This window comes from Muntiacus reevesi, chromosome 2 (genome assembly GCF_963930625.1).
Source record: "Muntiacus reevesi chromosome 2, mMunRee1.1, whole genome shotgun sequence".
Lineage (NCBI taxonomy): Eukaryota > Metazoa > Chordata > Mammalia > Artiodactyla > Cervidae > Muntiacus > Muntiacus reevesi.
The window spans coordinates 223,363,428-223,384,870 of NC_089250.1; the positions used below are offsets into that span (position 1 = coordinate 223,363,428).

At 45.6% G+C, this 21,443-nt stretch overlaps 1 protein-coding gene across 1 annotated transcript in view; it reads left to right on the top strand.

Annotated features, from left to right (window-relative positions):
* The window catches only part of CDH13 (cadherin 13), a 978,634-nt gene that overhangs the window by 740,102 nt on the left and 217,089 nt on the right, over positions 1 to 21,443 (top strand). The window contains exon 7 of the mRNA XM_065925094.1: positions 17,903 to 18,081. Within this exon, the coding sequence (XP_065781166.1) occupies positions 17,903 to 18,081 (179 nt within the window). The remainder of the gene's footprint in view (positions 1 to 17,902; positions 18,082 to 21,443) is intronic.

A 21,443-nucleotide genomic window follows, 5' to 3' on the forward strand; every position in this document is an offset into this window, starting at 1 on the left:
TGTGAAGCGTTCAGTTCCCATGGACACAGATGTGACACCAGCCCTTTTTAGGAGAGTGGATAACAGACAAGCCACTCAGCTGGTTTATTAAGACGGAAATGTTCACAAGGGCTTAAATAAAGATTCAAGTCAATGGGAGCTGCCTTTTTAATTGATAACAGCGACTGGGAGATTAAGGAAATGTGAGATGCTTGCTGCCTGTGTGGCTAGAGCACTGGAATTCTTTAGAGCACTCGAAGCCGACCTCCCTGTCAGTTAACTGTGGATTGATGGTCTGAGTGTGACCGTGTGTGCCTTCTGTAGAAGGAGTGGATGAGATTACAAGCATAGTTGCCTCTCATACTCCTCTCTTTCCATTCCTCACTCCAGCAGTCAGCACAGTTCTCAGGTTTATCAGGTGAGGACACACCTAACAAAGTCTCTCCTCTCCCACTTCCACGCCCTTTCAGCACAATGCACTTGAAATTCACTGGCTTTGCTCTCTGCACCCTGCAGAGGGGGGTTTTCACGGGTGATCTGATGGTTTACCCTCCTTTAAAAGCAGTATTCCCTACTGGTACCCCACAGCACGCACACACACACACACACACACACACACACACACACGCATGCACACACACACACACACATGCATACACACACACACACACACACACACACACACACACACGCTCAGCGCTGAGAGCTCCCTGCTCACCAGGCTCACCTTCCATCACTGCACAGCCCCCATGGTTGCCATGTTCTTCCCCAAACCCTGCCTCCTTCCAGTATTAGACTGTACCATACCCCCATTTTACGGCCCCTTTCAGGCATGTTAGTCTGGTTCCTCTTTCTTTCTTCTCTTTTTTTTTAATCTTTCCTTCCCTTTCAGTCTTAAAAAGGTTGAAAAAAAGGACCCAGTCACTAGAACTAATCTTTACCTTGCAGTAGCCCTGCCATCTAGACTGCCCGCCCTGCCCCCACTACTGGCAGTCTCTGGTTTGTCTATTTCCCTTGTATGTTATGGGAACCAGGACGATGCAGGATTCCAACGTGATCCAAGGAGAGCAGAGTCCAAGGGCGGGGGTAGAGGATTCTAACCCTTCTCCATAAAACTGACTTCTCAGTACTGGCCAGAAATAGAGTCTGTAACAGGTGACCTTCAGGGAAAATGTTCTCACTGAGCCCCTTGGACTGGATTAACTCCAAAGCTTCTTTCTGTTCAAATGTTTTGTGAGTCAAAGAAGGAAAAATAATACAGTGTGTACATTTTTCTTTCCTTAGAGATTGGAAAGACGAGAAAGAAGCGTGTCTTGTTCCTGTTTTTATAAAAAATATAAAGTACGTGTCCTCTGTGACAGAGATATTTCTTTCCCTTTAAACCCAGCAGAGCCCATGACAGAGCTTAAGTGTGAGCAAATGTCACACATTTGTCTTCCTGGGCCAGTTTCCTATGTTTCTGAAAAGATAGAATGGCTTTCACAGGATTGGAAATCTTAAAATTTAGGAGCTTGCCCCTCGCATGTCTTTGAGAATTGAGCCTGGAAAATGTGTCCATCATTAACTGACCCCAAGAAGACAATTTATGACCTCTGAGGGCAGAGGTCCAGAGGGTCTTCTTCACTGAATTGAGTCTCAGGTAACTGATCCCAAACATCCTCATGGCCATAAATATGCACAAGTTGCTCGTGTCTGGCCCTGCCCCGCCCTGCCCTGTCCCTGCTGCCTGCCTCCATCTGCCTCGTGCCTGGCTGTACAACGTGGGTCCAGCACAGGCTCTGCGTCCTCAGACGCCTGACTTCCAACCCCGATTCTACCAGGCACTGGCTGTGTGTGACCTCAAGCCTAGCACTACTCTTCCTTCAAGGACAGTAAGGGGCTGCGGACGGAAACCTCCATGAGGTCAAGTTCATGCACTAGAGCTTAGCACAGCTCCTCATGCAGTGTGAGCCACGTAGTAGGCTAAATCGTGGGCGCGCAAAGATACTAAGTCCTAAGCCCTGAAACTTGTAAACTTTGCAGATGTAATTCAGTGGAAGATCTGAGGTAAAGAGATTACTCTGGATTATCTAGGGTGGGGGTGGGGTGGCAATATAATCACAAAGTCCTTAGAAGAGAGAGACAGAATGTGTTAACACAGAAATATAGAAAAAGAGGTGATGTGACAGCATAGCAGAGAGAGGTGGGGCCACAAGCCAAGCGATGCCAGCGGCCACCAGAAGCTGAAAGAGGCAAGGGACAAATTCTCCCCAGCACCTTCCGAGGGAACGAGACACGCCCACACCCTGATTTCAGACTTCTGGCCTCCAGGATGTGGGGGAACACGTGTCTGTGGTTTTAAGCTGCCCAATGTGTGCGAACTTGATACAGCAGCCCTTGAAACGAGTGCAGTCAGTGAGGGGTGCGTCAGGAGCGCCACTGAGACTTGAGCCCTGAGAGGCAGACACCGGGTCACGCCGTAGGCAGCACATGGAAAATCCCTGGGGCATGTTCGCTCCATTACAGAATTCACAGATGGCTGCCTTCCTGCCTCTCCCTTTCTGTCTCCTTTTTACTCTCTTTCTCTTCCCTTCTTCTGTCCCAGGTGAAATATAACTACCTGCGTATCATCCCCTGGTGTAGGCTTCAGTCCCTCACTTAATTGCTAGCAATCCTTCCTTCTATCAGTCACAAGGAGCGGGCTGCAGAATGCTCACCTTTTGGTAAAATGAGTTGCTTAGGACCCTGCAGCTTCTTTTAGGGTTTCTTTTCTCTACTGAGAAGGGATCTTTTGAACCACAATACCTTACCGTTTTGCATGGCCATGTCTGCGGCAGGCATGCATTGAAGACATTGAATTCAATCTCTTGCAAGGTAAACATTCAAGAGTATGGAAGCCAGTGGTTGATGTAATGGGTACTCAGGACCTTTAATTCAGTGCTTTTTCAACTTGACTTGCAAATAGAGCCTTAAAGTTTCTAGCTCTTAAAAAATCTTTAGTGTGCACACTCTCTTAGCAGGAGGGAGAGTCTAAAGATGGCCAACGGTGTGTTCTGCAGGCTTTAATACCTCTTTGTTCTCAGTAAATGGGCAAGTTATTCTGTGGAAGGAAATGTTTTAAAGACTGAAATGCTGAGTAATAATTGAATAATCTGGGGGCAAGCAGACCATTCACAGTCATCAGCAGTGCAGGGAAAATCAGCTTGAGACTCTCCCTGCCCTAAATCTCAGCTGAGAGCCACTGAAGACCTTTTTAAGTCACCTTATGCCAATGGAGATCCACGCTGCCCACCACACAATGCTTTCAGAGTGACCTTGAATGTGCATGCTTTGCATTACAGTGACATTTTGTGTTTAAGCATCTCTGTCTCTCCTAGTTGAATGTGGGAAGGTGGAGGAGAAGGGACTGTCTTATTCATTTCTATATCCACAGTCCTAGCACAGTACCTGCCACAAAGAGGCCCCAGTAGAGTGGAGTTGAAATAAACGAAAATTTGCAACACACAGGCAGAATTGGTGCCTTCCTGGAGTGGGCACAGGGCTGGCCCTTGAAAGCACATCTGTATTCAAAACAAGATTCTTAATCACGCAAGTCGCACAGGGTCCACTGCACACTGATGAGGCAGCTGCGGTTTCTCCAGCTCCTCAGATGTCATGGGCTGGTAGAGCATGAAGAGACCCTAAGAGGAGGCCAGGCCTGACTCCCGCCATTTCCATAAGTCTGTTTTGTCCACAAACAGTCCTGCATGGTCCTCCTTTGTCGCAGGCAGATATTACAGTACAAGATGTCCCGCTTCAGGTCCTCATGGCTCTCCGGGGCTTTTAGTGGTTATGAATCACCCCCTGCGCATGCGCACACACACACACACACACACACACACACACACACACACACACACCCCTGTTTGCACACCCTCACTTTAATTTTCAACCGTCTGTGTATTTCCTGCCTCCTGAACCCTACGCCACAGTAAAAGGGAGACAGGAGGGTCAGAATCAGAAGGAGCTGTGATGAGGGAAACAGAGGTCAGAGACAGAGAGAGATTCGAAGATGCTATGCTGCTGACTGCAAAGAAATAGAGGAAGGGACCAAGGAACTCAGACACAAAGGTGCCCCTCTGGCCACACAGCATTCCCTCTCCACCTCTTACTCATGACATCAGACCTTTGGGCATCAGAGGATGGCTGTCCTGGCCCTCCCTTTGCAGGGCTATAATGGAAGCTTATGAACTGATCTTGGCTAACAGAAAGAATTTCAGAAAAGACAGACAAGTCTAAAGTAAGGGCCAAGATCAATTTGGCAGCTTGAAAGAAGGGGATGTATTTTGATTATCTGTGAGTCACCTGGCACATGAAATAAGCCCTGGAATATTATTAAGGCTTGATAGTAGTAACAGTAGTAGTAGTCACTCAATCGTGTCCGACTCTTTGCAACCCCATGGACTGTAGACTGTCTGGCTCCCCTGTCCGTGGAATTCTCCAAGCAAGAATATTGAAGTGGGTTGCCATTCCCTTTTCGAGGGGATCTTCGCCACCCAGGGATCAAGCCCCGGTCTCCTGCCTTGCAGGCAGATTCTTTACCATCTGAACTACCAGGCTTAATATTGAGTTAAAATAATGACCACCTCCCTCATACTTGATAATCTACCTCTATCTATGCAACCTAAGATTACCTGAAGAAAAAAACCAACTATTTCACCTAATCATGCATTCATTCAAACTTAACTTCTACTTCTTTATCAAAAGTGGATCCTGTGCCTCTCTCATCTTTTAATGATAATTATATTCTCAAAGAACAAAGTCCTGGACTGAATATTATATACATTAACCTCCTTTATCCACACAACAAGCCCGTTGATGATTACCATTACTACCCAGGGAAGCATCCCATCAAACCAGCCTGAGTCAGGTGCCTGTTGGCTCTCTCAGCTGGGAGAACAGATGCCTTTGGTCTCTTCCCTGCCAAACTATTTCCAGGAAGAGAACATTCCAATCTGGAAAGGCAGCACCATTAGGAGACTGAAATATACACACACAGGAGAGACAATTTAAAAACATAAGTGAAATGAGAAAATATTCATACAGAGTGAGCCAGACACTTTTGGATCTATTCTCCATTTATTCCATAACCAAATATTCACTGAGCACCTACTATGTGCCTGACGCTGTTTGGTTCCATGTGATACAAGGGTGAATCCATATGTATCACTCAGTTTTATGTGGTGTCGTAGTTACTCCGAGTGGTGTCCTGATGGCTTGTAAAAGGTAATACAGCTCTCAGAAGTGACATCACCCTGGAGAGAAACAGCAGGGCAACTGGAAATGACCCTCCTCGTGACAGGATAGTCAGGGAGAAGCTTCACCACCCTCCCCCCAGGCAGAGAGCCTGCACATCCAGAGGGGTTCCTCTTAGATTTCAATGTCAAGCATGTTTAATTTCAGATTCGTGTGACCCTGATCAAACTCCTTCATCAAGTTGTATTCTTCATAAAACATCCATTTCCCCAGGCTCATAAAAGGACTCCTTCTAATTTGGTGTTATTTTATAAATACTTTCATTGCTGCATCAATCACAGGCAGCTGACTTCCCAGCCATAAAACAACAGCTTGCGACATCACCATGCTACCCAATATGTATTTACTTATCAAGTTGAAGAACACATGTTTGCAAAATCAGCAACATTACAGCTCCAACAGCAATTTGCGGGCCCTTTCTCCCCATTGAAGGCAGAGTCTCCCATTTTGGCTGTGCTGTATTTCTACATCCTGCCTCATTTTTGTCTTGTTACTGCAGTAATCACCAGCACCGCCTCACCCACCCTGCAAACCTCCTCAAACCCCCTCATGAATCATGCCTGTGACTTCAGGCAGGTTATTTACCTAACAGGGGCAGTTCTGGGGTCATCAATCTAGTCTTCACTCCAACTTGGCAGTGAAGCTGGCCCTACTAATCCTTTGAGCTCCCGATGTGGCTCAGAGATGCTCCTAGAGTGTTATGTAGCCAGTCTGCAGGAAGAATTCTTGAAAATTAATTATTCCATGTGCAAAAGTGTCTAAGGGCCATGACCTGTGCTGAAGGCATCATGGCTCGGCCACTGAGCCCTGGATAGCCTGGTCGGAGGGCCAGTGATTCCACCTTCATCCATGTCAGCTTCCCTCTCTGTAACATGGGGCTAATGACAGATATGTCACAGGGCTGGAGGTTACTGACTGCAGTGCTCTTAACAGTCTGTGTAACGGTGGGAACCAGCGGGAAAGTTTAGGTCCTCTGTATGTCCTCCTGAGGACCTGTTCAGTGCTTGTCTTCCACAATCTTGGGCAGGGTTTCTGACTTCTCGGAGCCTCTGCTTCTCCTTCTTCAAATGGAAAGGACCTAATTACTCTGGTAGGGCTGTGTGAGGACTATTCCTGGCACACTAGGTCCACACATTGCTTTTCCTCACTGTAGAATTACTGCACGGGCTGCCTCATAGGGCCTCCTCTCTTTTACATGGATCTTTGAACCAACTTTAAACAGTGGCAGGTATCTGCTCAGTGAACAGGTGAGGACACTGAGGTTATGTGAATTTGCACATATCACCTGGATCACATGGCCAGTAAGTAGAATGTCAGAGTCCCCATCTGTCTGGCCCCGTCTATTGCCAGGATCGCATTCTTCTGACTCTTTGCCCAGTCACTAGATTCAGGATTTCTAAGTGTGAGTTTCAAGCATCAAGAGTATTTTTAAATCTTCCCAGGTGATTCAGATGAGCAGCCAGGTCACAATGTACAATTCTCATATTTCTTTATTGTCATACTGGTGTGTGACCTCATCTGGGGGACCCAGGTTGTCAGGGGAGAAAACTAAGCATAAGTATCTTATTTTAAAAAAAGAAGACAGCCCAGGACCCAGCAAATCAAGGCAGAGGCCAGGAAGACAGCAGCTCGGGGTGTCTGAAATGAGCTCTAGAGCTGGGAGCCGGGAGACAAGTCGAGTGTGGAGCTTGCACAGGTGTCCCAGGGCAGAGATCCCAGAGCTTGGGAGGTGGGAGCCAGCACAGAGCAGGTCGGGCGTCAGAGCAGACCCTGTGTAGACTTCTTGAGCTGTTACATGATGCTTCTCACATAATGGGGATGACTCTGTTGGGGAAGCTACGAGCTCTGGGAGCAGTGACCACTGGAGCCCTAGTGATGGAGACAAAGGGGTTCTCGTTGTGACTTGACTGGCAAGATCTCTGACCGAGATGCCCACTGCCCCCCGGGGGGTCTCGGTGCCCCTTGTACATTCCCCTGGCCTCTCTCAGGTCTGGCTCCTCACTGTTAACCAGGACGGGCTGCATAGTTTGTGGAATGAATATGTGGGCCCCCCGTGTTCAACAATTATTAAGACTGTCAAAAAGGGGACAGCAGAGTATCAAAACAAGCACAGGGCCCTTCTGAACACAGTGCCCTGGCCGGTCACATGGGCCACACGCCCTGCTCTTGAACTTGCCTTAAACCCGCACCGTTTCTGGCTGAAGCACTTCCTGAGTCTGCACATGGCTTTGCAGCTCTCTGCTCTTCCTGCAACAGTCATGAAACCATGTGTCCCAGTGACAAGACTACTAGATCCCAGAGTCTAGGTCCCTATGTCACAATTGGGAAAGAATCACTTGAAAGGGAGCCCTCCAAATGGACTGACTCTGAGGGATGTATTAAGCCAGTAAAATTTCGGCTTGAAATTTATTTTCTCAGTCTACACCAGCCTAATACATAGTCAATGCTTGTAAACAACAAAACTGCCTCACCTTTGCCCTTTAAATAGATATAAATGATAAGGAAAACAGGCCTATTTTCAGACTTTACCTACGAATTAATATTTAGGGCAAGTCAGGCATGAATTATTTACCTGTGTCTGCTTATACCTTCATCATTACCTCGAGCTGTAATAGAAGTAGGATGATAACAAATAAAAATATTCATTATTTATTCATTCATTCACCTTATTCATTTATTTATTCACTCATGCATTCAAAAAATGTTTATAAAACTCTTAACTATGTACAAAGCATTAACCTGGTATCTGAAGATTGTCATGCTTTTCTCATGAAATTTAAGCAGAGGAACTAAATGATGTTAGTGTTAGCATGTTCTTTTTTAATTTACTGAAGCATGGTTGATTTACTGTGTTGTGTTAATTTCTGCCGTACAGCAAAGTGGCTCAGTTATGAGCATATATACATTCTTTTTCATGTTCTTTTCTGTTGTGCTTTATCACTGGATATTGACTATAGTTCCCTGTGCTATCCAGTAGGACCTTGTTGCTTATACATTCTATACATACTTGTTTGCATCTAGTATTAGCATGTTCTTCAACATTGTATACTATGTATATCTGCATATTCAGTGCTGCTAATATTTGAGCCATTGTGAAGGGAATAAATACAGAAGAGACAGTATGTCTGTGCTCAGTGAGCTTCATGTCAGTAAGAGCGAGTTTTTTCAAAAGAGAGGCTGATTATTTCCATTCTGTGGGTGCGGGATTTTAAAAGTGCCATTACGTTTAGATACATGGGTATACATGACTTTAAGATGGCATTTCTCAACCTCAGCACTGCTGACATTTAGGACTGCATGATTCCGTGTGGTGGGGCTGTTCTATGCCTTGTACAGTGCTTAGCAGCCCTCCTGGCCTCTGCCCACTAGATTCCAGTATGGTGACAACCCCAAAATATCTCCAGACATCACCCAGGGTCAGCTGAGGGATAGAATCAACCCCACTGAAAACCACTGCTCTAAGGAGAACGAGAATTACTTTTTAAATATTTCTTAAATTGGTTTAGCAACAAACAAACAAAAAATACATGATTTCCTCTTGTCTTTTCCTTGGGTTTTATGGGAAAAATTATTTTCACATTTGAGAATTTCAGCTACTTCCTACTAATCCTATACAAAGATTTCTTTTTATTACTGTGGAATACTAAAGATAGATATTCCACTTAAAATTGCTTTTTTGAAGTATTTTAGGCAAAATCAGTTAATTCAACAGTGTTTCCTGGATCCTTTAGAAAGAGCTGCATAGAAAAGGAATTAGAGATAAAAAGATTAAATAGAATTTTTTAATAGGTTTTGAGAAAAACATTACCTTAAAATGCTGGATGAATTGAAGGAATTAGGGCAATAAAGTGAATCCTGACAGGAGGGACCCTAGTTTTACCATGTGTTACCTTCTATCTCAAAAACAGTTATTTTTCCTAACATCTGGCCTGCTACAGCTCAAACAACAGCTCACCAGAGAAGTAGGGCAGAGGCGCCAAGAGATTGAACGATTAGCAGGCGCAACCAAGAATTGAAATAATCATAAGGTAGTTCTGTCACCACCATCTCTTTATCGCTATAAAAATAAACAACCTTTGAAAACAGATGGGAGGCAACCATTGCTCAACTTGTCATAACTTATTACATATTTGACTGTCAATTTGTATTTAAAAAACCAACTAGCTCCTGGGAGGGAGAGCAAATTTGAGAGGAGAAGTTGATCGCATTTCAGATCAAGCCTGTGGTAATTGCAGCTGCACAGAGGCACTCCTGGCTGCTATTACAGGAAGTGGGCGACCATCTCAAAATTGAAGGCCTTCTCACTTTTAAGAACAGAGTTGTCTTCCTAGTTGAAGGTACTCACTCATCTCAAACCTGCATGGGAATTATGTACTTTGTGCCGGTTTGATTCAGGGCTTTTCCAGAGAATATTCATTAGGCAACCTCCACACTTAGTGATCAGCATGGTGCAGTGATTTATGGTGATGTCATTGGTAGCCCCAAAAGCCCAACATTTGGGAAACGGGTAGCATTTTCTTCTCATCTATTTTTTGCCTGCACCTGTCTCTTTTGACTCTGGTCCAATCCCCTGAATATATTGTGCTATCTGGTTAATAAAAATGGCAACTTCCACACTATTTTTTTTTGCAGTATTTTCTAGCTTCTATGTGAAAATAATCCACTTATACTCCTATACCTGTTATCTATTGCTGTATATTTGATACACATCAAAACTTAGTGACTTAAAACAGCAGTCATTTATTTGTTCATGATTCTGTAAGTTGGGATAGTTCAGTGGGGCATTTCTCTTGTTCCTTCTGCCTGAGGTTGGTCACATGGCCGCTGTCGTGTGGGAGTTCAGTTGGAGCTGAATGGTCTAAGATGGCCTCAACTTTCATGTGTGATGGGTATTTAGGGGTATCAGCCAGGGAGCATCACTTCTCAGATATTTGGCCCCCTCCAGCAGGAGAGCCCAGCTATCTTTAGATGGCAACTGGGTTCTACGACAAACTCCAGTGAAAAGGCACTTCCAAACCTCTGTTTGTATCCATGTGTCCCATTGGTCAGAGAATGTCAGATGGTTAAACCCACAGTCCAGGTGGAAGGAACCATACACAGCTACGTGAAGTGTGACTTGATGGAGGTCACTAATAGGACAGTCTTACCACCTGATAGAAAGATTATCTCTGGATTCAAGATGATTTAAGTAAGTGGAAATCAGTTTGAATAATTGAAAATACCTGAGAAATTGTGACTAGATGTTTCCACTTTTGTCTAAATTACTGCCCTCTGGCTCTAGGCTAAAGCAACAAATTTTACTTAAATTTACTTTCTGGAGTAATACTACTTAATAAAGTGCATTTATTTATTTTCTTCAATCTTTACTTTCTCCTTTTTCAGAGAGCATTAGCTGTGACTGCGTGAAATAACGAACTCAAAATAACAATGGCTCCAACAAGATGGGCTTTTACCTTTTATTTATTTTTTGTTCTTGTAAACAAAGCCAAAGGCAGGAAGTCCAAGCTTTCCTTCAAAATCCATGTCATCAGAGACTCAGATTCTTTGTGGTCTGTCTTTCTGTCAAACGGCTTTTATTTGAAGGGCCGCCTTGTGGTCTAAAACAGCTGCTGCAGCCATCAGTCTGTGTGGTCTGCTGTGGGTGAAATATAATCCCATGGCCCTACTCTGGGAATGGGGCAGGCGAGTCACACCCTTGGGGCCAGTGGGTCTGGGCTGCTGTCAGAGGGAAGCCAAAGGTCACTGGCATCTTCATCTAAACTCGCATTATCAAGAACTGTATGAGTCTAATGCACAGCCTGGCCACTCTATGAAAATGTGCTTGTGAGTGACTGGATAATTAAGGGGCAGAGGGGCAGAGGGGCACCCCACCCTCAACCCCCCACTGCTGCAAGGAGCAATGGTGACAAAGTTAAACCTCACCAGGCTTGGCCTTAAATCTAACTTGCTTCCTCCCTTCCCTCCTCCCCAAAGTCAGGTCAAAGCCCCTCTTCTCTCTTCCCCTGAGTGTCAGGCAGCGCTTTCTTTTAGGAGTTTCCTCACCCACAGCGGACAGCCCCCTCCTCCTCCCACCCCCCTCTGCTAGTAGAGTGTTTTGGAGATAAGCAAAGAAACTTAAAGTGAATTATGAGGAGCAGCTTGCAATTGGACATCGCCTCAAATGAAGATAAAGCAGGTCTGAAGTGGTAATGTAGGTCAATGGGAAAGTAAGACATTATTTACGACTCATTCCTCGGGTGCTTCTTCAGGAACGCACGCACTGCAGAGTGCTGCTGCCTGTGGATACCTATCAGATTGGTTTGGTATCTTTTGTCAACTAATCTTTGACAGTTTCCCTATTAATTCCCATGTACATGGAAACATTGACAAGATCAGAGGAAGCTGGTTCATGCATGCATGAGCTCAACAGACATTTCTAGGCTATCTAAAGAAAGAAAGGGATGGTTTCCTTATGAGATTTTAATTAATCTCTGCTTCCGAGATGCTGGGCATGAATCCCACAACTAGAACTGCACTGGGTGGCTGGGTCCCACAAGGCGTTTGATTTGACTCATCACCATCATACACAGGAATGAGGTCCCCAGAACTGAGTTGCAAGTTGCAGCAGTGAATATGAATATCAATAAAACTTACATCTCTTGAGTGTTCACCATTGCCCAGGCATTGGACTTTATATTCCTCAATTTATTCATTCTCTTTGGGGTCAGTGTAACCTCCAAGAGGGAGAAAATTGGTACTTGGAGGGGGAAGGTATTAAAAACATGAGATATTATGGCTGTTTGTGGTCCTCAAAGGGTCATCATATATACATAATTATCTATGGCAGGGGATGGCTGGTAGGAAAAAAAATATATCTAAAAATATTCTCTGTGGATTGGCATGAAAAAATAAAGGTTGAAAAACACTGCATTATTTCATTTGATGCCCACAACAGCCAGTGAAGGGAGATGCTGTTTTGTAAATGAGAAAGTTGAGGATTCACAATGTGAAGGAATTTGCCCAGGGATGCCTAGATGGTTCTTGGTGGAGTAGGATTTGATAGTAGACAGGCCACATCCTCAATGGTGCCTCTAACACTATTCTGCCTGCATTTGCTCTTCTGGTTCTCTCCTCACTATTAAGGACTATTAGGAGAGAGCTGGGCTGTGTCCACATATGTGGTCAGAAAGCAGTCCCAGGCTGGTTGACAGGTAGGGAGTTGGACGTTCAGGAGCCACTGAAACCACAGTGGAGCGGTCTGCATGTTTGTGCTCTGATGGGCATGACCATGAGATATGTCTGTATCTGGGAGCCAGAGCTTGGCCTGTAGGGTGACACCCTCATTCTGGTTTGCCCAGGGCTGTCCTGGAGTGCTCTCAGCCTCCTGCACACTGGCTTGCTTCTCATCCCATGTCTAGAATGCTTGCTGGGCGTTTGGTGTCAGGATGCCCAGAACTTCTTCAGCCTGAAGGGTTTCAACAGAAGTCAGTTTCCAGTCAGTATCAGTCTGACTAGATGTGCCCCCCGCAATATATCTGTGATCTTCTTACCTGGCTGAACAAGTCAAGGTGCCAAGAGTCTAAGGGCTTCACTTCTGACCCTTACTAATGCCTGCCGTCTCTGATCACATCGGTTTTTAAATTTTGCATCCCTGGAAAGCACACCGTTGCTTCAACTATTCTATCAGAAGTCCTGTGCCAAATACAGACCTGAATGTCCATATCTCCATGTATTATTCACTTATAGGAATATTGGTTTGTTTTTTTTTTTCTTTTAAAAAAAAAGGAGTCTGACACTTTTGATCATATGAAGGAAATGTTCAGGGATGAAGGCAAGCAAATGTCAAGAATAGAAGGATGTTGTCACCTGTGACACAAACAGAGCGAGCTGTCTTTCAGAGTCTCCCACTCTTGAGGCTGGCTGACCTTTCCTGGAGATGGAAAACAGCCCCTTAGCCTCAGATCCGCACTCTGCTTCTCAAGGGTGTGGCTGTGCCTGAAATCACAAGGAAGCAAAACTTCAAATACCAGCTTCAAGGTCATGATACCAGGCAGCACATATCTTTAATCAGAGAAATACAGCCAAGAAGAAGGGGATTTTTGGCCAAGACAAAACTCTCCTAATGGTTTATCAGCCTGTCGCATTGGCAGCCATGTCCTTCGACAAAAGGAAATGATGGCTCAACTTGAGGCTTTCAGCCAGCACAGCTTGAAATTCTTCTATTCTGCTTTGGAGGGACCGCTGCTAGTTCATCTGGCTCTGGGAGTGATGGAGTGATTATCATTTATTTTGACACTCAGGAGAATATTGTGATGGGGGAGAAGACAGAAATGTATCACGTGGAGGACCTGTATGTGTGTCTATCATATAATTATCACATCTCTGCCATTGGGAAGCACTCACAGGCACAAGATGAGCACAGACGAGAAGCCACCGGGATGGTAGAGATGAATGAGCACTTCTCCGAGTCCAGGACTGGGGCTTGGGCAAGCTTGAGGCACCGGGCCCATCCAGAGACACTGAGACAACTGTCCTGGCACCCACCAGCTGGTTGTCAGCCCTGAGCCTGGAACTGGTGTGTGTCTATGGAATCCAGGTCCAGTAAGGGCCTCTAGAGGGGAATGAGCTCAGAGGTAGTGAGGAGCATGCCTGGTTATGAAAAATGTCCAGGCAGTGCTGTCCGTTCTTCTCACTAACAAGTTATCCATGACTCCCAGTCGCTGTGGAATAAGGCAAAGCTGTGACTTATGAGAATGCAATTCTACCCAGAGGACATTGATGGAGGACCTACTGAGTGTCAGCTACCAAGCTTATAAATATGAACAGAACACAGTCTGTGTCCCCCCACAAGCTAAATTTAGGACCATGTGATCCATCACATAAAGATATTCTTAAAATGAAGAGTTTCCATCAACAGAGAAGTTTGGGAAATGCTACAAATTCTGTTCTCTCTTGTAGATTCACAATATGCATTTGCTTATTAAGGATGCTAGGAATCCTTCAGGAGGGAAACCTGCTCAACTATGCTTCCTGCATATTTCCCAAATGAGTTTCTCTGCTGAGCCCACAGAACTAGGGTCTCTTGGAAACAATCTAGGAAATGCTGGTTTAGGAGGCTTTTCCAGCCATTGCAGAACCTGGAAGTACTAAAATCACCCTCCCACCCCTGGGGATGATGGGCCCATCGAGGCAGGGTCAGGATAGAGCCCTGATCCTAGAGGAGGATTACAGTACCACATGGAGAAGCGTTGGTGGCTGCCAAATGTTGTGTGTGTAGGTGTGTCTGTGTGTGTATACACTCATGTGTTTCTGTTCGTATAGATTTGTGATCACCACAGTACAAACCCAAATCCATAAGCTAAAACAGTGGACGAGGTGGCAGTGTTAGTACACGTTCATGTGCCCGATGTACAGTGAGGCCAAACAAACGGTAACATCAGAGTTTGGAGCTCATGCCCTAAAAAGCCCTGAACTCCCCAAAGGGTTTCAGCAAAGCACTTTTAAAAGCCAGGCTGGGGAGAGGGGCTACAGGGAGCTACAGGAGGAGGAGGGAGAGGCAGGGTACCTCGGAGCAGATGGGCGCTGGGACTGCTGCCATGCCAGGGCCAGTTTCCATGGACAGCTCAACTCTGAGCTCCTTCATCCATCTGAGGCCACTGCCTGCACCACCGAGATGGGCTCAGAGCCCAGGGCAGGATGATGATAAAGGCATCCCCCTCTGAACACTGACCAACCAGGCACCGAGTTATGTCCTGTATTGCCCACCTTACAGTGAACCAAAGAGAGGAGTGTTACTGATATCCTCATGTTAGGAGCAGGCACATGAGGAAACCGAGGTTCATGGAAGGCTGACTCACTTGCCTGAGTTCACACAGGCAGCTATGACTTGAACCTAGGTCAAGGTTGTTTCCTTCAGTGCTGCAAACCTACGCAGATGACATAAGTGGTGCACATGCTCCACGGAGATGGGCCTCAGAAATAAATCCAGACATGTGTTCATGCTGGTGAAGACCAAGGCAGGGCTTAATATCAGGTCACTTCCCCCGTAATAATCCATTAAAACAAAAAGCATCTTCTATATGTCCTTGGGAATATTCCAGAATAGCCTTTTATCATACCATGCTGTGTGTATATGCTCAGCCATGTCCAACTCTCTGTGACCCTTTGGACTGTAGCCCACCAGGCTCCTCTGTCCATGGGATTTTCCTGGCAAGAATACTGGAGCAGATTGCTATTTCCTCCTCCAAGGCATCTTCCCGACCTAGGCATAGAACCCATGTCAGATGAACCCATCTATCATATACCATGTTATCTAATCTGTAAAAACTAACAATGAAAAATGACATGACTAATGAATGGCCTGGTAGAAACAAAAAATTCATCAACCTGAGACGTGTTTTCCACCCCCCCTTCTTATGAAGCCATGACAGTCACAAACTGTGATGACTTCATTTTTTTATGAAAAAATGCTTTCTTTTGCTTGTTCATCTCTAACTTTAATTAATGGCAAATTAAATAGGGCGTGGATTCCATCAGTCAAGTACTCACTGACGAGTCACAGGGCAGCGGGTCACACGTACATGACTGGAGACTGTTTCTTGTGGCCTCCACGGTCCTTCTGGCCTTGCCCACTCAGAGCACAGTGAGCTGGGCCCAGGGTAAGATGTGGGCCTGGAAGCTGCCTCTGATTTCTGACAGAGACCCCAAGTAGGCCTGTTTTCCTAGACCGTGAAGGCAACTGAGTGTACCCTTCACACGAACGCTGACAGACTGGCAGCGGCTGCCTGGACCACTGGGCGGAGACAGAACCCTGATCCCACAGAGTGTCTTAGCGGGAAATAGAACACGAAAACAAAATGGCTTGCTGCCATCTCCCAAAGGCAAAGGGTCAGGGAGCAGGCTGCTGCACATGCCAAGAACTTTCTATTCTTACCCTGGACCCTGAGGCCTGCCCGGTGACAATTTCACAAAGAAGCAAAGGGCAAAGATACACTTAGGGTAGCAGACATGTCTGGAGGCATCTGGCCTAAGGCAGTGTTGGTGAAATCAGCTGAGACTGTGGAACTAACCGACCCTACCTTAGAATACTCTGATGCTTTGCCTGATCATTCAGACCTGATGGTTAGTAATCTGATTCCAATGATGGGAGAGAATAAACTGGCTTTCACTGTTCAAGAAGCACTGTTATAAAAGGGAAAGTAGCTGAGCTGGAGGGACTCTGTGTTTCCATTAAGCTAGAATATTTCCTGGATACTCCTGCTGGGAACCATAGCTCTACTGCTTCAGTCTCATACCAGGCTGCCCCCATGCTGTGCGCCCAGAGGATTCAGAATAGGGACATGGGGCCTGTATTCATAGGGGAGTAAACTACAGTGAAAATCTATGGTTGAGCAGGTCACCCAGGCTCACAGTCGTCAGGACAGCAGGCAAATGTGCCTGATTCTGTTCTAGTCTGTACTTCTACTGGTGTTTATTACCATGATCCCTTTAAATTAAATTTTAATCTCAAAACTACACCTCCCTTGTAAAAATGATAAAAACATTCGAGATTGGGCTAGCATCTTCTCCTGTCACCTCATCACCATTATTCCCGGTACCCTCTCCCCTTGCCCAAGTTTAGCCACCAAAATCACTGTGAAGTTCACCCTTATAGACCTTCCTCTATCCATTTATGGACATAAACTGTACCTGAAAAAATACATGCATAAGGTTTGTGGAATTTTCTGTGTGTTAATAGGCTCACAAAAATGATGTTATACTGTGGGTAACATTCCCCAACCTGATATTTTTCAATTTTGGAGAGCCCCTCATCTTGGAACACATTAGATCTACAAACCTTTTCTAAGTGCTGCCAAATATTTCATAGTGTGGGGATGCCATCATTTTAGCAATTCCTCTGTTGTTGGACGTTTAAGTCGTTTCCCAGCTTTTCTCAGACTCTCCATGAACATCCCCACAAAACACGTGTCAACACCTAAGTCGTTGTGACTATGCACAGAGGTGCTCAAGTCTTGTCTGCTCCTGGTCCCCTTTTACCAGAAGTAACTGGGATACCTTTCCCTTTGAGACCCTCCACCTCCCCTCCCTTACACCTAGTCACCCTTGGGCCCTGCACCAGGGGCCTTTCCGGAGTCCCTGGTTATATGGGGCTGTTCTCTTCCATACTCACATCACCCTCTCTCAGTGCACTGCGAGTGCATTAATATTTTCATATGCTCTCTCTGCTGCTTATCGCTGACCTGCCAGACCCCCAGGAATGTGACTTTTTGCACCTGTATTTCCCCAGCACCCAGCCCAGGGTCCCCTCCCCCATGTGGTAGGCATTCGATAAGAGCTTTCAGAGTGAAGGCCATTGTCACAGAGCCACATCCACAATGGGATGAAAGCCCATGGAAATAAACAGCATATCAGCAGAAGGAAAAATTAAGCTGTCAATCTGCTGAACAGAAAACACTTCCTTTCTATATTTCAGGTCTTTTAACGTGATGGAGGAGAGAGGGAGGGGGTAAGGGAAGCTAAAACCTAAGGGAGCCAGGGAAAGGCTTTGGTTTTTATAGTCTGGAAAGTGATTGACACATCACTCTACGGCCATTGCCCAGGTAGGGAGGGTGACTCGGCCCATCACTGTCCCCCAAGTGACCATCACCTGCTGTCTGTCTCGCCCACTCAGGGACCACGGTGATGCGGATAACAGCTTTTGACGCAGACGACCCAGCCACGGATAATGCCCTCCTGCGGTACAATATCCGTCAGCAGACGCCTGACAAGCCGTCTCCCAACATGTTCTACATCGATCCCGAAAAAGGAGACATTGTCACCGTTGTGTCACCTGCACTGCTGGACCGGGAGGTGAGCCGAAAGACACACCACTTCCTTTTCATGAGAATCAAACGTGGTTTTCACACGAGGGAAGATGTGGGGCTTCCATCCACGGCCCCTTCCATATCGTGGGAGCGGCAGTGACATATCGACCCATGCTGGATGGGGAAAATCAGTCAAGGGAGATGACATGTTATGTGACCCCAAAAAACACACACCGAAAAAATCACATCCAATTCAACTTGATGGCTGTTTGCTCACCCGCCACTTTCTCTTGAGGCCCCTGTGACTGTGGGCTCCGCCTGCCTCACCTTTCCACTCTGAGTGAGGGGTAGATGGGAGGGAGATGACTGTTTGAGATGACTGATGCTCTCCTTGTCACAGAGTCCGGTGGCTTCAACTTACCCCTTTCTCAAACCCTGTGCTGCGTGTGAAGTGTGTGCTCCGGAGCCTGTCTCTCCCTTCAGGCTCAGCTCTTGTCCTGCGAGACCATCCCTGTGGGAATCTCCCCATCTTCCAGGTCACGTGTCACAGACAGGTACCCCATGGGCTGAGTCAGCCCACACACCAGCTCTTTGGTTTGGCCCAGGTTAAAGTTTCATATTAGTCACCATATCAAAATAGTTCAACTTTGTATTTCTTTTTTTTTTAATTCCAATTTCCAGCCTTTCTGAAAATCAGAAATTCTGGGAATCAGGGGCCCAGTTTCCATACATGGATGATCAGTCAGACCACTTGTGACTGTGGGGGAGCTGCCCACTCAGGAGGGTGTTGTTCCTGGCCCGCTTATGTCCCGCTGCACATGCCCCCTGGTCCTGGCCTTTCTCCGAGTTCCAGGGCCACCCTGTAGCCCCCGCAGGCCAGGCTCCCTTCCATAAGAGAGCCTCTTGGCCCTTCACACAGGAAGATGCCAACCCACTTGGGGGTGCTCTGCATCATCAACCACCCAGATCCACCCCCATCCTGGGATCCCTTGTTCCCAGCAGGACATCATCCCATGGCTTGTCCCCTAGCAGTCACCCTTGACTTCTGCAAGCCCATCTGCTCCAGGACGAGCGCTGGGTTTCCCTACAGGGTCCTGTGCATTTTCCCTTCCATGTTTGTGATTTAAAAATGCCTTCTCATCTCCTTTCTGTTTTTTTCACTGTAGCTCCTCCTGAGAGTCTAGGTGAGACCCGCCCACCTCGCAGGGAAGCCGGGCTCCGCCCCGGGTCTTTCACAGCCTCTTGCCCCTCCAGTCTGACTGCTGTTACCCGCAGCCTCACCTGGCACCCCTTTACACTCCTGTTTCTCTCTAACGAATGTCCCCTTCCACTTGGTCTAGACTTGATGCAGTAACAACTAGTCACAGATGGTTATTTAAATTTTAATTGACATTCTTGAAATTAAAATGCAAAAATCAATTTCTCCATCAGACCAGACGCATCTCAATTGCTCAGGAGCCCCTTGTGGCTAGTGGCTACTGTACTGACCAGGGCACAGGTAGACTGTTCCCACCATCGCAGAAAGTTCTAGTGGGCACCACCTGCCTAGACAGTAAATGTCTTGAGAACAGAGATTCTTTGACCACCTGCATGTTTGTTTGACCCCTGTCTACTGCAGTTTCAATGCTCTCAAAACTCCTAAGCATGTTTTTTGACATATTAGTAAGAATGAGTTGGAGATGACAGTAAGATCTTACATGTGAAGGGTGGGAAACTGGAGCTGGAAATGCGGAATTATTGGAAGGGGAGGGAGAGAATGAAATTTGCATTGAAAATGTGATTGTCACTTGGAACATGCAATGGTTTTTCATCAAAAATAGAAAGCAGAAAAAAGAACATTTCAAGTCCATTTCCTCCATTTTGTCTCCCGTTCTTTTTCCAAACCTCCTTATTTTTGTTATTGCCTGACTGACGTATTATCTTCTTCAGAGGTAGGTAATGACTTTCCAATTCTCCCTTTATTCCCCATCTAGTATGTGTGTGCAAGAGTGCACATGCACACACACACACACACACACCAGCTTTCCCATAACCCCTAATTCTCCCCAAATCACTTGCAAATTCTTCTTGCAAGAGAAAGATGAAATGGTGATTTCTCTATCTCAGCTTCTCTTTTACTGATAGAAAATGTTCTGTCTCTATTTATAAAGCAGAATTTTTAAGGTTTTTTGGGATACAAATGTGTCTCAAGTTCATGACCTTGTCATTTGGGTTTTTGTTAAATTACAAGTATATAATTATGGCCATTCTAGCCACAATACATAAACAGCTCCAAAAATGAAAAAAAAGATCAACATAATTTAACAGAAATTGGAAAATCAATGAAAATGAATGATAAGTGTCACTTTTCTGTGAGGGTTTCAAGAGCAGTGCTGACCCAGGCAACATGGGTACAATCTGAAGGAAAGAAATGTCTCTGAATTCAGGCACACCTCATCTGTTTCCTAGTGCTGTGCTAAGCTTCTCCCGCACAAGTCTGCTGAAAGGGTGAAACGTGCCTTTAAGTTATTTATCTTTAAAGGGACAGAACTCACACGTCACACTTCCCATCGGTGTTTTCCAGTTTGCAGGGTTTTCTTCTCACTATTCTCTTCCGAAGATTCATGTGTATGTAAGTTCCCATAGCAGGATTATGGAATTGCTTGTTATTTCTGGAGACCTTCTGAGAAGGCATCCTGTCTTAGGTATAGTTTCAAAATTCTACTTCTGGACAATCTGGGCAGAACACTTAAAAGTGATCAGAACACCATTTATTTTTAAGAAAATATTTCATGTCACCCCTACAAATTTGATATGACTGTAACTGTTATTACATGTGGCTACCATGTCTTCATTCACAGTATCTCAAATGGCGTGTTTGAGTGCTGAACGTTGTGAGTATAAACAAATGGAATGGAGACTCGTGGAGCTGGGGCCCCTGAGATTTCACAAGTGGTTTGCTTCTGTCTGACCCTTGCCTTGTGGGAAGGTTCCAGAAGTCTGAGGGTTGACTCGAGCTTAGTTGATATGATGTAAAATTTTCATTTTAATTTTCCATCTAGTACATTCTCAAAGAGGACCCCAGCAGGATCCAGCAGGTCTTTTTCCACTCACACATCTCAGAATCTCCCTAGATTGTGCAGAGCATGTTCGCTTCATTCCGCAAGTCATACCTCTTCACTTTTGCTGATGCTAGGCTGGGTTATTGCACTTCTTTAGATTCACAGCTGAGTTGTGAGAGCAGCTGTAGTGACCATGTATTTTCGTTGCCTTACTGTAAGCTCAATGTTAATGGACATCAAGTCTGACTTGAAAACATAGTATATTTTCCATTACAAGCTCTTCTATTTACTTTTTCTGAAACCATATCCAGAACATACACTTCCTAAAGAAAGAGATCTTGGATCTTTGTCCCATCTCTGAATTCCC